The sequence below is a fragment of the Protopterus annectens genome, chromosome 3.part1 (assembly GCF_019279795.1).
Source record: "Protopterus annectens isolate FY-2018-M chromosome 3.part1, PAN1.0, whole genome shotgun sequence".
In the NCBI taxonomy this organism is placed as follows: domain Eukaryota; kingdom Metazoa; phylum Chordata; order Ceratodontiformes; family Protopteridae; genus Protopterus; species Protopterus annectens.
This window is the reverse complement of record NC_056732.1, coordinates 199,922,229-199,938,816: the sequence shown is the minus strand read 5'-3', so window position 1 is coordinate 199,938,816 and position 16,588 is coordinate 199,922,229. Positions and strand designations below refer to the sequence as shown.

Genomic DNA, 16,588 nt, shown 5'->3' with positions numbered 1-16,588 from the left:
CCATTAGCTTCAAGACATCTTGTCTAAACCTCTCAAAGGATTTAGTCTTGGATTGCAGACTGAACACTCTCTCAATTAGTCTTTCTACATCATGAGAAAATCCTATATCTGTCCAGCTACTTTCCAGTCCCTGCCTTCCCTGGATTCGACTTGAGCAAGAGAGATCCTGAGAGTTCTGAGCTAAATAACAGCCGCAGTTCCTATGGTGACCTTTGCCATTATGCACATGAGAACGATCCATTGCTACTTGGAAGTCCCTCAGGTCACAGCACTGTCATCCACTGGACTTTCAAATCCCTCTCTTGCCCTTTTTGAAGAAGTTGCAGTGTTAGGTTTCTCAAATACAAACTAAAGCAGCTCTACCGTGCCACACTCACCCAGGACACACACAGGTGTATCAGATCTGGCTTAGGGTGCGTGGACGGACTCTACAAAGGTTCAGGGCCAGTGGTTCCCCCAAGGAGATAAGGGAACACATCAATGTCAAGGAAATGAAGGCCTTCATTCGAGCCATTCAGGTGTTCTCAAACCGTTGAAATCCAGGTCCCCTCTGTCTTTTCGAAGACAACACCACAGTCATATGGTACATCAATAAACAGGGGTAACCTATCTTTAATGGCATGGAACTATGCAATAAAAGCAGTCTGTCCATACAGGCTGTTTACATTCTGTCAGAAGACAACATTCTTGCAGATTCACTAAGCTGGTCAATGGAGCACCGTCATGAATGGATGTTGAACATGTTTTTTTTTTCCTGGACATAGTCCACAAATGTAGTATTCCTCAAATAGACCTATTTGCTGCCTTTCAGAACAGACGGCTCAAGCTGTTCTCCTCCAAGACTCTTTGTCTTCAGGCCTGGAGAACTGATGCCTTGTCCTTCTATTGCGGTAGGACGTTTTTCTTTGCCTTTCCACTCCCTTAATCCCAAAGGTATTCTGATGATCCATGTGGACAAACCAGAAATCTTGCTAGTAATCCCCTGTTGGGCAGAATTTGTTCTTCCTTCTTCACAAGTTACCCCACTAAATGGACTTACTGACACATATGGGGCTCCCTAATGCATCCCAGTTTGCAGGCTCTCAAACTGACTTTTTGAGTGATAGAATTGTAATCCATTTCAGATACTAGTTTTCAATGGACGTGCTCCAGGAGGCAAGAAAACACACAACTCAGAAGTCTTAATATCTCCAAGTGGAAAAGCTTGTCCATACCTCTTTTAGGTAGAAAGTTTGCTTATTCTGACTTGTGTGAGTTAGTTAAACGTGGACTAGCCTATTTCTCCATTAAGACCAAAGTCTTCTGTTTCTGCCAGCATGTCTGTAAACCCTCCTTTGCTTTCCAGAATTGAAGTCAAACAATTTCAAAAAGACGTCCTGCATGTCCTTCAAGGATGCATCTGCAGTCATCACATATGGGTTGTCCTGCCTCAGGCAGCCCTTCGGTTGGCCGGATTCCAAAGTCTGGGTCCGGCGTCGGCTGATGTCGCCCTTTCCCCGACGTCACAGCGCCTGGGGTATAAAAGCGTCAGCCGACGCCATCTTCCTCAGTCTTTCTTGCCGCATGGTGCCCGAAGCAGAAGCAGTTCGCAAGTGCCGGTCGGCCAGCTCCTGTAAATTCGCTATCCAAAGACTTCAAAAGCTAAGTACCCCATTGGGGACTCTTTCTTGCCTCAGCCGATGTCAGAAAAAGTTAATAATTGTTTAACTTGTGGGAAACAAATACCTCATAAGAATTTCCACTCTTATTGTCTTCCTTGCTTAGGCCCAGACCGAGACGTCTCGGCCTGTTCTGCCTGCGCTTCCTTCAACCGACGCACTCTTAGACATCGGTCGGAGTTCGCAGAAGAGTTTTTTGGGGATAGTTTTGCCTACAAAATGCAGTCGGAAACCCCGACATCACATTTAATTAAGAAACGGAAAGACAAGGACTGACACACGCGGGCCGCGGTTTCGGCTGAAACCACGGCTAGGCCTACCGCGAGTGTCTCGGTCTCGGCTGATACAGAGTCCTTGGAACTTCCGAACCCTGAAATATTACAACCGACAGCCTCGGCCCCGGAGGCTCCTACCGAGTCGGTTACAGAATTGCCTCCCGAAACTGGGGTATTGGAATCTTCCGACACCATACCTTTAGATTAAGCTACACCAGCACGTGGTGCAGCCAGGCCTCCTGCATCCATGTCTATTAAGGCCTTCACCAGGGCTAAAGCTGCAAAACACTCTAAAGCCATGCCTCCCAGAGTTATTCCTCACGGACCTTCTTCTAGTTCACAGATTCTAACTTTAGCAGAGGACCTTATCTCCTTAATTAGGGGCTCTCAGCCTCATCCGGACAGGGGCTCCCAACCCCCTCTAGACAAAAGGCCCAGGATGGATCCTCCTGATCCCCTTTCCTCAGAGGAGGCCACTGTTGGCTCGGATCACTCAGACTACCAGGAGGAGGCTTATTCGGCCTACGAGGATTCGGATGCAGAGGAATCTATTCCCTCGGCCTCCCCTCCTGAAGAGCTTTCCTTTGGGGAGACCCTTCACTCTATGAGATAGCATTTCAAATGGCAGGGCCAGGAATATTCTGATTCCAGGAAAAAAATAAGAACTTTTCTCCATTTACCTCAGCATAGACCTTTGGCTATTCCTCCTGTTTTAAATGTGATTGAAGATGTATACTCTGACTCTAGTATGACCCCTGACACTCTGCCTCCGGCCCCTGTTAAGCCCGATAGGTATTACAGAGTCCCGGACACACATAATTTTCTTTATAAGGCCCACTCTGCTGACCCTGAAACTATTTCACAGGGCCCTAAAGGGGTTGCAGCTGTTACTACTAAGAACCCACTCCCCTCTGCAAAGGAGTCCAGGGCATTAGAGAGATGGGGTAAAAAAGTGTATACTTCTGCCACTCTTGCTATGAGGGCATTAAATTGTCAGTTTCATATGATACAGTATCAAGAGTATTTGTTAGAAGAAATGCATAAGAAATTGTCTTCTTCTAAACCCCTTGACCGTAAATCCCTTCAGGATCTGGTACATAACTCCCAGCAGGTTAGCAACCACTTCTTGCAGGGTGGTTATGATGCATTGGAAGCTTCATGTAGGTCAGCAATGACAGGTGTTGTCATATGCAGGCATATTTGGCTGAAGGAACAATCTCTGCCAGAACATGTTAAAGCTAAGCTTTTGGATGCTCCACTGGAAAAGCAAAAGTTATTTGGTTCCACTGCTCAAGACATCCTAAAGAAATTTGAGGAAAAGGCAAAATCTGTACAAACAGTTAAGGATTTTCTTCAAGTCCAACCACCTAGATTCAGCAGAAACTGGCCTTCCAAGAATTGGTCCTTTCCAGACACAGAAAGATTTCAAAGGGGCAGGAACAGGCGTGCCAGAGGTAGAGGGCAAGCTAGGGGCTCCTACAGAGGCCGTCAATGGCAACCTCCAATCCAGACAGGCAGTTCAGGATCTGCAACTGCTGCACAAGGACAAACTCAATGACTTTGCTTTGACTCCGCCAACCAGGGCTCAATTAGAAGCACCTTTGGGCGGAAAGCTTTCTTTATTCTCAAGAAATTGGCACAACATGACAAGAGACAAATGGACACTCCAAATAATAGACAACGGATACAGGTTCCATTTCCACACATTGCCAAAAAGAAAAGGCATGCCAGGTCTGCCACCAAATCAAAGGGCAGAGGCTTTGAAACAAATCTCAAACTTACTACAAATGAAAGCCATAGAAAAAGTTCCTATTTCAGAACAAGGCCAAGGATTTTACTCCAGGCTTTTCCTTGTTCCAAGAAAAGAGCATCAATGGAGACCAAGTCTCGACTTGTCCGCACTGAATACTTATCTCATTGTGCCAAAATTCAAAATGCTGACTCTACAGCAACTCCTTCCCATGCTGGGCAAGGGGTCTTGGCTGGTTACTCTAGACCTCAAGGAGGCATACCTGCATGTCCCTATCAGACAAAGTTGCAGAAGATACCTCAGATTTCTTGCAGGGTCAGAGCATTATCAATTCTCAGCATTGCCCTTTGGCTTATCTACTGCGCCCAGAGTATTCACGAAATGCCTGGCATCAGTAATAGCACACTGCAGACTCCAGGGGATTCAAATCTACCCATATCTGGACGACTGCCTTATACAAGCTGACAACCAACAAACTTTGATAAAGGACTTAAATTATGCTATCAATCTTCTACAGGCCTTGGGATATACAGTCAACATGCACAAATCAAGACTTGTTCCATCTCAAAGATTAACCTTTCTGGGTGCGGATCTAGATACAACCACCCAAATGGCTTATCTCACAGAAGAAAAACAAAGTCAACTACCGGATTACTTCAAGAATCTGACAAGACAAACCCAGCTGACTGCAAGGAAATTCCTGCAGGCCCTGGGTTACATGGCATCCTGTATTCTTTTGATTCCACAAGCAAGGCTACATATGAGAAAGCTACAGTGGTACCTAAGGAGTTTATGGACTCAGCACAGTCACAGTTTGGAAACGTTAATCCCACTCATTCCATGCCTTCACAAGGAATTTCTCTGGTGGGCTCAGGCCAGCCAGTCCAACAGAGGGTTGCCCTTCACAAAGCCAAAAACCTCCCAAACTATTACAACAGACGCTTCAGACCTAGGTTGGGGAGCACACATGGAGGGCAGAGGTATCCAAGGACAGTGGTCACAAAAGGAGCTACGCATGTACATAAATCAAAAAGAAATGCTAGCAGTGATACATGCAATCGAGGCCTTCAAACTCTTTCTGCATCAAGGCCATCTACTAATAAGGACAGACAACACCACAGTTATGTGGTACATAAACAAGCAAGGAGGTACCCATTCTTAACCACTTTGCAGACTGGCAATGAATCTATGGGATCTTTCCTTGAAACTCAATATGCAGCTATAAGCTCAGTTTGTGCCAGGAAAGGACAATACACTGGCGGACAGCTTAAGCAGAAATATCATGGATGCACACGAATGGATGCTGCACCCAGACATTTTTCAACAGATAACACAATCTTGGGGGAGCCCGGACATAGATCTATTTGCATCCCCCCACAATCATCAACTGAAGAAATTCTGCTCAAGGACATACCACCCACAAGCGTGGAAAGTGGACGCCCTCTCGTTCAGCTGGAGAAATCTGACAATGTATGCATTTCCTCCTATTCCATTAATGACCAAGGTGTTACTGAAGATCAGGGCAGAGCAGCCAAAAGTGATTCTGATAGCTCCGGACTGGCCAAGACAGCACTGGTATCCACTGCTAAGGAGCATGTCACGTACGAAACCATGACCCCTACCTCTATGGCCACTTCTACTGACACAGCACAGATACAAAACTCTACATTCCAACCTGAAAACATTGCAACTAACAGCGTGGAGAATACCTTGACTCCTCCTCAGGATAAGCTATCCCAGAGAGTGAAGAATATTATTATGGAAGCTCGCCACCCTTCCACAAGGAAGGCATATTCAGCAAAATGGAAAAGATTTCTCAACTGGAACACCACAAAGGGCCTAGATGCGACAATGATGGACATGGCACATATCCTGGAATATTTGGCAGAAATGTTCCACAATGGGCTGTCTTACTCTTCTATTAAGATTCATGCTTCAGCAATTTCAGCTGAGTACAATACTGATCCACCTGTCTTTTCTCATCCTCTCCTAAGACAGTTTCTAAGAGGAATTAAAAACATCAAACCTCCTAGGAAACCACCTCTACCTGCTTGGGACCTTAACTACGTGTTGGAAAAACTAACACTGCCTCCATTTGAACCAGCAGCATCTGCAGATCTACAGTACCTTTCATGGAAGACTGCTTTCCTTCTGGCAATAACCTCAGCAAGAAGGGTTTCGAATTGCAGGCCCTGATGGCAGTTCAGCCATTTATTATTTTTCACCAGGACAGAGTTTCATTAAGAACTAATCCTACTTTTATGCCAAAGGTGATATCCAGGGTTTCATTGAATCAAGCCATTCACTTGCCTACCTTCTTCCCAAATCCACAAAACAAAGGGGAGAAACTGCTGCACACCCTGGACATTCACAGACAGTTGCGCTACTACTTGGACAGAACTAAAGGTTTCAGGAAAACTGACCAGCTGCTGGTAGCATATGCTGCTGGCACTCAAGGAAAAGCAATTTCCAAACAGACAATTTCAAAATGGATAGGAAATTGCATCCGCTTTTGTTACTCATTTCATGGAAAGGCTGTACCAGCTAACATTAGACCTCATTCTACGAGAGCCACAGCCACCTCCACAGCCTTCTTAAGAGGGGTGGCTACAAAAGACATTTTAGAAGCTGCCACATGGAGCTCCATGCATACATTTGCCAAGCATTACAATTTACCTTTATATTCCAGATCCAGAGCAGGCTTTGCTACGGCTGTCCTGCAGGGTATCTTAGCTACACCATCCTTTTCCTAGTACCTCCTCCCCCAGATTGGCTATGGTATTCTACCCATATGTGATGACTGCAGATGCATCCTTGAAGGACATAGTACAGTTTTGTACTTACCATAAATGTAGATGTCCGATAGGTATGCATCTGCAGTCAGGTTTACCCTCCCTCCTTCCCCTCTGTGGTATTCCTAGGGTGCTTACCTCTCTATTAGCTAGCTGGGGGGATCTATTATGGTGTATTTGTTTGTACATATATATATTTTTGCAAATGTTTGGATTTTTTTTATTGCTTATTTTCCAAATTTAACTTTCCTAGAGGGCACCTGGCATCTGGGGCAAGAAAAACTCAGGAAGATGGCGTCGGCTGACGCTTTTATACCCCAGGCTTTGTGACGTCGGGGAAAGGGCGACATCAGCCGACGCCGGACCCAGACTTTGGAATCCAGCCGACCGAAGGGCTGCCTGAGGCAGGACAACCCATATGTGATGACTGCAGATGCATACCTATCGGACATCTACATTTATGGTAGGTACAAAACTGTACTTTTTGAGCCTACCTAGGAAGCCTATTCCACCCCCTAGGATCCAAACTTTATCCTGGAAAAACGAACTTGACCAACTTTTGAACCAGCAACCACTGCCTTAATAAAATTCTGTACCTGGAAACTGTTTTGCTAGTTGCTGTCACCTCTGCCAGAAGAGCTTCAGAGCTTTGAACCTTTATGGCCATCCCCCGTTTATCATCTTCCATAAATATAGGTTCTCCTTAAGGGCTAAGTCCTCTTTTTATATGCCAAAGGTAGTAAATGAACTATTTCTCAACCAGACCAGCCATTTGCCTCCCTTCTTTACTAATCTACATTACAAGGGTGAAGGACTCCACCATTCCCTAGATGTGCATAGACAGGTAAGATTCTACTTGGTTAAGACACAAATTTTCAGGAAAAGAGGACCACCATTTTGTCTTCCACCAGGTGGGTACGTTTGGCAACACTGTCTCTAAACAGATTATTTCCAACTGGATTTCTAAGGCCATCTCCTTCTGCTACATCTGACATGGAAAATCCCTGTCTTCACCTGAGAAGGCTCATTTCACCAGAGCAGTCTCGTCATCTGAAGCCTTCTTCAAGGGCATTGACTCCAGAACTATTCTGGAGTCTGCCACCCGATCATCAGTTCACATTTTTACTAGATATAACAAAATGGATGCATTTTCCAGGTCTAGAACTTCCTTTGCTAGGTCTGTCATGTTATGGCTGGTAGATAGCTCCCCTATCTCCAGCCTGTCAACCCTCAACAACCTCCAGCTTTCGGAATTGCATATCAGTATTGGAATCCTGCAACAATGATCCAAAGAAAAACATAGTACAGTTATGCAATGCCTTTTTGCAACAGCATATATCTTACTGATTACTGTTGCAGTATTGCATCCCTCCCTCCATTTTTCTCTGTATCTCTCTTCCTCCCCTCTCTCTGTCTTTTCTGCCCTTTTTATACCATCTGGAATTGGGGTGATTAGTTCCCATCTCCTCTTCTCAGCTGGTCTTCTACTTGGTATTTGTACTCAGGCTGCTGTACGTTTTCCTGGCTTTATGTTGTCTAAGGATCTTACTCTCGTACATCCACTTATATATCCTTGCACCCATGAGTTGAGGTCATACACCAGGCATATGTGGTGCATCAGGAAGTAAGGGTTTAGGTATAGATTTAGAGTGTGCATGTGTACTCGTACGTGGTGAGTGTCCAAGCTGTCTTGTGTAGTGGTAGTGTGGGGCAGGGTTAGGGTTAGCACATATTACTGAGGTGAAGCATGGGAATGAAGCCTCACATTATTACATGCCTATCCCTTGGGCTGTTTCATGGTTAATTGAAGATGATCTCTATCCCTGGGAATCTTGAGAAGGCCTAGGCATAATTCTGTAAGGCAACAGCCCTTACCACTTTATTTATCCAATTCAAAATATATACATAATATAAATATAAACATAAAAGAAAATACAGTCTTGCACATCAAAGAAGTGGCAACATTCAAAAGATAGAGCACCCCCCACCCTCTTTACTATGACCAAAACTGTAAACCTTTCAATGCAATATGAACCGTATTTGTCTTATTAAATAAAAAGTTATTCAGTATGTCCCTTCCAAATAATCTATGCATTTGAGGGGGGTGTTTCCAGATGATCATGTCATACTTCATAACAGTGTCATAGGCACTGAAATAATAACAGTATATTTACGTATTATACTTCAGAAGTTCTGGCCAGAACTTGCCAGTTCTAGAACACTGTAAAAAGGGATGTCCAACTGCTGCACTCTGGAAGCGGTTGAGGGCACTTCTCCCTGCACCCCTTAGCATGGACTATCATCACGCAGGATTTGTGGGTGCAGAAAGTCATAACCAGTGGCTATGTAGTCCCATTCCTTTTGTGTAAACCCTAGTTAAAAATACTTCCCAAAGTCCCACCCGCACAAAGGTAGGCTGCAGCATAAGAAATAAAAAAGCTGCTAGACAAATGAGTCGTCCAGGAGGTCCTACCAGACCTGCAAGGATCTGATGTCTATTGAAGGTTCTTGTTGGTACCAAAGAAAAACGCGAGGGCCTTGGCCCCATCCTGGGCCTCCGTCACCAAAACTGGTATGTAAAATGGATAAAGTTCGAGATGGTCATGACTCAGTCCATCTTACCACTAGTAAGGAAGGATGATTGGATGTGTTCAGATAGACTGTCAGGATGCATGCTGTCACATCAAAGTAGGCAGGCACTTCAGGAGGTGCCTTCTCTTTCAGGTGGGAGCCAGTCATTTCTAATTCAGATCCCTTCCCTTTGGTCTCACCACAGCCCACCGAGTGTTCACTAAGTGCATGGCAGTGGTCGCAGCTCACCTTAGACTGCATGGCTTCTGAGTGTTCCTCTGTCTGTACAACTGACTCATAACTGCTCCCGCCAGGAAGCTCCTTCTCCAAGCCAGGGATTCCTTGCTCCAGCTCTGCTCCTGTTTGGGAATAACAATGACGAAGTGCCCATCCAAGCTATAGAGTTCATTGGGGCCCTTCTGGATACCATGTTGCAGATAGCCAGATGGCCCGAATTGAGGAGTGTCACCCTTCAGTATCAGTCATTGGCAGTGCTCTTCCATGAGAAACCCCTGGCAAGGTGCATATTACATCTTCTAGGATTGATACCAGCCTCCATCTCTTTAGTCCCTCTAGCTAGACTGTACATGAAAGTTTTACAGTGGACCTTAGCGGTCCAGTAATCAGTACAGTCTCAACTGATGGACTGTCATTTTAATTTCTCCAAGCCTTTTGCATTTCTAGTACCATGATGGGAATAGACCCCATCCCTAAGTCAAAGTATAATTAAAGTTCATGAAATTAGTATTGTTTCAATCTTTCATCTTAGTCAGAAGTGCTCTTTGCAGCACCTGCAATGTGCTCAGTATTAACTCCTCCTGCAATTCATATGGAGCTACATGTATCAGTAACATATCTAAGTATGATTGTAAATTCTTTTTTATAAGACCTGTTGCTCTTACTACTATTGGAACTGTCTGTGTATCCTCCTTCCACATTGCCCTCATTTCTGCCTGCAAATCCTGGTATTTTATGACTTTTTGTCTGTATACGTAAGACACTGTAGTCACTGGGTGTAACAATGTCAGTGATCAATGCTACTTTTGTCTTCTTTTCATGGACTACTGTGTCTAGTTTTTTTGCATTTGTTTTTTGAACTGTTGGTAGTGGGTGATCCCATGTAGCTGCTTCAATATTAGAATGTTTGCACGATTCCCAATGCTACAGTCTTGCCACATTATTATGCCTTTCAGTATACAGTCCTCCTTCCATTAGTATATCACAACCCTGCAAAAAGATGTGCAACTGTTTCCAATTCTGTTTTACAAAACCTACATTTCTCTGTTTCTTCCACCTGTTCAATGGACTTTGTAATCCAATGTGTATGTAGTCCACTGTCTTGGGCTGCCATTATTAACCTTTTGTTTTCAGGTTTAAATTCACCTCTCCTTAACGAGATTGTCCCAAGAGTTTTTTGTACTTGCAACTATATTGATGTATTTTCCACATTTCTTGCCTTCTCATCTGATTCTGCACCTTATATTCTTTACTTTGTGTTTTGGCACATTCAGTTGCTGCCTGATTTTTATCTACTACTGGTCTGATTTCCATTCCCACTTGACACCAATTTGGTTCTGCTAAACTAAATCATCTTAGACTTATTCTCCTCATGTTTTAAAACGTTCACTGTGTGTGGGTCTAGTGAGGTCAGCAGATATGTATGCAGTCCTATGACTGTAGATCTGTGCATATAATCAATTTCAAGGAGGCCCATTCCTGTATCAGAACAGGGAGTAGCATAAAGCATCCTTCTTATTTTCCTGTCTAACCGATCCAGCACCTTTTGGGACCAGTCAATCACTCCAAAACTGTATGTTAGGATAGGAAGACATTTTTTTTCTACACAACTTGTTTTTTTTTCTTTTGAAGAGCAATGTTGCTATTAGATGTAATGTTTATATTCAGTATATTTTTTCTTATCGTGGATTCTACCTTCTGACACGCCCCCCCCCATTTCTTGTGTGTGTGTGTGTGTGTGTGTGTGTTTGTGTGTGTAAGATTTAGAACTTACAGTGGATATAAAAAGTTTACACATGCCTTTTAAAATGCCAGATTTTTGTGATATAAAAAAATGAGACCGCAATAAATAATTTCAAAACTTTTCCCACCTTTAATGTCACCTATAACCTGTACAATTCAATTGAAAAACAAACAAATCTGTTAGGGGAAAAATATAAAAAAATAAAGTACAATAAGCTGGTTACACACGTGTGCACACCCTTAAACTAATACTTTGTTGAAACACCTTTTGACTTAATTACGACGTTCAGTCTTCTTGGGTAGGAGTCTGTCAGCATGGCACATCTTGACTTGGCAGTATTTGCCCACTCTTCCTTGCAAAAGCACTCTAAATCTGTCAGACTGCGAGGGCATCTCTTGTGCACAGCCCTCTTCAGGTCACCACACAGATTTTCTATTGGATTTAGGTCTGGGCTTTGGCTGGGCCATTCCAAGACTTATTTTTTTTTCTGGTGAAGCCATTCTTTTGTTAATTTGGATGTATGCTTGGGGTCATTGTTGTGTTGAAAGGTGAAATTCCTCTTCATCTTCAGTTTTCTAGCAGACGCCTGAAAGTTTTGGACCAAAAGTGACAGGTATTTGGAACTGTTCACAATTCCCTGCACCTTAACTAAAGCCGCAGTTCCAGCTAAAGAAAAGTAACCCCAAAGCATGATACTGCCACTACCATGCTTCACTGTGAGATGGTGTTCTTTTGGTGATGCGAAGTGTTATTTTTGCACCAAATGCACCTTTTGGAATTGTGACCAAAATGTTCGGCCTTGGTCTCATCATCCATAACTCATTTTTCCACATGCTTTTGGGAGACTTGTATTGTTCTGCAAATTTTAGCTGGGCCTGGATTTTTGTGCGTAAGAAAAGGTTTCTGTCTTGCAACCCTACCCCATAGCCCAGACATGAGAATACAGGAGATTGTTGTCACATGTAATACACAACCAGTACTTGACAGAAATTCCTGCAGCTCCTTCAGTGTTGCTGTAGGTCTCTTGGCAGCCTCCCTGACCAATTTTCATCTTGTATGTCATCAATTTTGAAGGGACGTCCAGTTCTTTGTAACATTACTGTTGTCCCATATTTTCTCCACTTTTTGATGACTGTCTTCACTGTGTTCCATGGTATATCCAATGCTGTGGAAATTTATTTGTACCCTTCTCCTGACTGATACCTTTCAACAATGAGATCCCTTTGATGCTTTGTAAGCTCTCTGTGAACCATAGCTTTTGCTGTAGCAGGCAACTGAGTAAATCCTACTAGGACAGCTGAAGTTTATTTGGGGTTAATCAGAGTCTCTTCAATTGATGGCAGGTGTGTACCCAAGAACAATGAATGCTGTAATTAAATCAAAAGGTGCTTCAACAAAGTATAAGTTCAAGGGTGTGCACACAGAACAAAGTATTAGTTTAAGGGTGTGCACACTTATGCAATCAGCATATTGTACGTTTTTTATTTTTTATATTTTTCCCCAAACAGTTTTGTTTTTCAATTGAATTGTACAGGTCATAGGTCACATTAAAGGTCGGAAAAGTTTTGAAATAATTTATTATCATGTCATTTTTTATATCACAAAAACCTGGCATTTTAACAGGGGTGTGTAAACACTATTTATATCCACTGAAAGTGCATGTAAAAATAAAATAAAAAAATAAAGAAAAAACAATGTATATTGTGCATTCTGACACACATTTAACCATTTGTTTAGTCAACTAAATTTGATTGAATAAGCAGATGTTGACCAACTATAGTGTTGACAGTATTCAACTCTCCTATATGTGTGTGTGTGTGTGTATGTCCCCCACCTTATTTAAATTGAAAATATTAAAATATTGTGGGCATTTTCATCAAATTACCTGTTCTTTTATATCAGTTAAGTGCAGTTAGGGAAATTGCAGGGCTAAAAATAGAGCAAGTTTAATTGTGTTGTTTTAAACTAAAGAATACTAGGTTAAGGGAGCTGTCCATTTCCCCAGTATTATGCAATGTTGGAGTTGGTTTTCTAGCTAAGTGTGTATATATATATATATGTATATATATATATATATATATATATATATATATATATATATATATATATATATATATATATAGTTAAAATTTGCTTTATTTAAAAAAAAGCATACAAACCTTGATACTAGCAAATGAGATCTCAACAACAATTGAAGTTATTATTTGCTTAATTTAATATTTATTTTCCAAGTATAGCAGTTACTCCTATTTTATTTTAATGTTCTGGTTGATATTCTGTGAACTTCTTTTCCATTATTCTTTGTTAAATGATTTAATTATTTTCTGATACCTTTTTGTTCATGTTTGTATTATCACTTTGCAAAGTGCGTAGGGTTTAAATGTGATAAAAAAAAAAAAAAAAACATTTTGCATTGAAATTCCTAAAAGTATCATCTAAATGTTTCATCCCATGCCTGGGTTCCCTCAAATTATCTGTGGTATGATTCCAGTTAGTCTTATTTGGGGGGTAATATCTTCAACCATGGAATGGGTTAAGCCCAATCTCTAACCAAATGGGGGTAGGTTAATTCCAGAACAGAAAGGGAAATTGGCTAAGCTTAAAATGTCCCACAAGGGCAGCTAGCCTTGTACTTGCTTATGAATCTAAGTGCATGAAGGCAGTAGTTACACATTTGGCTGTTTCCTTAAGGAAGTATTTACCATAGGATCATTCCGTGGTGCAGGCCATGGATTTGCTATAGGTGGAAGGTGGTCATGGGATAGTATTAATTCACGTTGCCACCCTTTGTGGGCAGTGCAGACATTCAAAGATATATACCTACACAGAAGGGCCAAACCAAGCTCTGGGCATGGCAAACTATACCATGAAGTCTCTGAGTCCAGGGACATGTTGGGACATATTGGAAATGCTGTTAATTATAGATGACAACTGCCATCTCCTATCTCTCTCTCCACTCTCTGTCTCTGCATTATCCAGACATGAGTTACTGCAACTAGACTTTCTATCGGGCGATGTGAGATGCTCAAGGGTGCAGGAAAGTGGAGAGCATGGGTTATTAGTGGCTGAGAATGCATGATAGTTATTCAGGTCCAAGTTAAAAATGTATATAAATATAAACCTGCATTAGAAGAATTTCTTTTGCACAACTCATGCTTGTCCATAAGTGCTGATATGAGGAGACAGGTGTCAGTTCTTTAAGTTCTTGAGCTCATATTTAAGTTTCAGTGAGGCATGTCTGCCTTGGAAGTAATTACTATCTTCTGTCTGTTAGTTCTGATATGATTTATTCACTCAAGTCTGTTTAGCTGAAGTATGATGTATGCATAAATCCTGTTAAAGTCTTTTGGTACAGTTGTTTAAATGAGTTTGAGTGCTAATCATTTCTCAGATTCACTTGATCTGCATTCCATTGTATTAGCAGTTGTATACTATTGAGATGCAGTATTTTAAGGCCCAAAATAATTAAATTGGTAACATGCAGGACAGTGTATTTTAGTAGCAAAACATTCTTCATATATGCTTGGATAGATGGCACTTAAATTATAAAACAGAAGGCAACATATTTGTTATCACTTTGAAATGTTCAGTGGATGCTTGACTTTTTATCTTTGTGTTTCCCAGGTACTTAGCCAATCAAGAGCAAGGTTTACCCCAAGTATTAGTATGATCAAGAAATGTATTGAAGTGCTGATAGACAAGCAGTACATTGAAAGAAGTCAGACAACAGCAGATGAGTACAGTTATGTAGCGTGATGTCACAACCCTACAGGGACCAGAGGACAAAGCAAGCTGCTGTTACTGTTCGGTGTGTTCCAGTGGGAAGAAGGCAGTCCCTTGCCTCTAATAGGGTTCTTCAGTCGATCACCTAGCAGCCCCTTTACTGTTGTTTACAACATCACCAGTGCCACGCCAAGAGCGTCAATAAAATGCCTATAGAGTTTCCAGCACATGCCATTATGACATTTCCTAAACTCTACTGAAATTGCTGAACTGTGGAAATTTGGTTGGGTACCATGCTTTTTTCTCACGTTTGCAGTTGGTGTTTTTTTAATGTATCTTAAAGTACATAAAGTAAAACTAAATATTGTAATATTACAGATAACCTAATTGTATCTACAGCAAAGTATAAAAAAGAAATGATGGATAATATTGCTGCTTGTCAAATAAAAAATTGAAAAGAACTGTGAAGTTTTGTTTGTACATTAGTAAAAGAACTGGCTCATTATATTGCAACCTCTTTGTATGTGTAGCAGCTGGCTTATCATGTTACCAGCATACTTGCATTGTTGTATTTGTGACAACTTCAGTTGGATAAGTAGAAAGGACTGATATGGCACGGTTTCCTTAGAGATCAGTTCCATGCATACCATAGCTGTGTGTACTACAAACTTCATGAAATGGCAATAGCAGTATGCAAGATTTGAACAAGAGTTGCATTTTTTTATTTATTCTGTGATAAACTGTGTTTAGAACCTAGGTATCTGTGACTAGAAATTTTTTTTTTTCTTGTGGGAGCATGTACCTGCATTTAAAAAAATATATATTTAGTCTTAGGAGATACCTGGCTAAAACAGCATTCAGTAGTCCTGTTTCAATCCTGGCTAATTTTCAGATTTTCTAGAGTAGCCATTCCAGAATCGGAATGATGGAGGAAGATGTTCTTCGTGTTTCACTGTTGCAGTCATCACATTTGGGTTATCCCTGCCAGGGTAGCCCGCAGTCGGCCCAAATACCAGAGGCTTAGTATTTCTGCGTCGGTTGCCATCACTCCAGGACTGACATCAGGTCGTCAGTAGTATAAAATGTGGCAGCCGACACCATTACATCAGTCTTTCTTGCCAAGGAGCCTGAAGCAGAAGCAGTTTGCATGAGTGCTGGTCGGCCGCTACCAGAGTTTTTCTTTTTCCGAAGTGAAGTTGAAGTCTTCTAAAGTGAAGTACCCCATTGGGGATTCCTTTTTCTTGCTCTAACCAATGTCAGAAAAAGTTAACAATTGTCTCGCCTGTGGAAAGGAAATACCACACCAAGACTTTCATTCTTACTGCATCACTTGCTTAGGCCCAGATCACGACGTCCCCCGCTGTCATTTTTCTGCTCTGTTCAATGCCAGAACTATACGTCATTAGGCCCTTATTGTAGCTAGATATTTTTGCTCTCAGTCCTCAAATTCCAATGTGGCTTTGGTAAGCTATTCGACAGCAGATCTTCCGAAAAAGCATAAGGATAAAGACAGAGATAGACCACACAGTCCAAACCTACAGATGACGCTTCCGTTAAGCTAGTCATCAGTTCTTTGGTCCTCAGTGAGGCGCTTTCGCAGCCCCTGATGCCTGCTTCTGTGGATTCGCAGGCCACTACCAAGACCCTTTCGGAGTCCGGTATGCTGCAAGACACTTCATCGACTAAGGATCCTGCAGATGTCTCTACCTTGGATTGGTCTGGAGCCGCTGAGCAGGCACCAGCTTCTGAGGACGTACTTCGCACTACCGTTTCTCGACACAGATCGATGACTTTCACATCTACCGTTCTTTCGAAAACTACAGAGTTTCTAAGGCCCA

The 16,588-nt window shown here is 42.1% G+C and overlaps 1 protein-coding gene across 4 annotated transcripts in view; it reads left to right on the top strand.

Moving 5' to 3' along the window:
• CUL2 (cullin 2) overlaps positions 1–15,211 on the top strand; it is a 2,069,186-nt gene extending 2,053,975 nt beyond the window's left edge. For all 4 annotated transcript variants that reach the window (XM_044066711.1, XM_044066712.1, XM_044066710.1 and 1 more), the window contains one exon: positions 14,652–15,211. In XM_044066711.1, coding sequence (XP_043922646.1) covers positions 14,652–14,783 — 132 coding nt within the window. In that variant the 3' untranslated portion in view covers positions 14,784–15,211. The remainder of the gene's footprint in view (positions 1–14,651) is intronic.
• Positions 15,212–16,588: the final 1,377 nt, after the last annotated feature.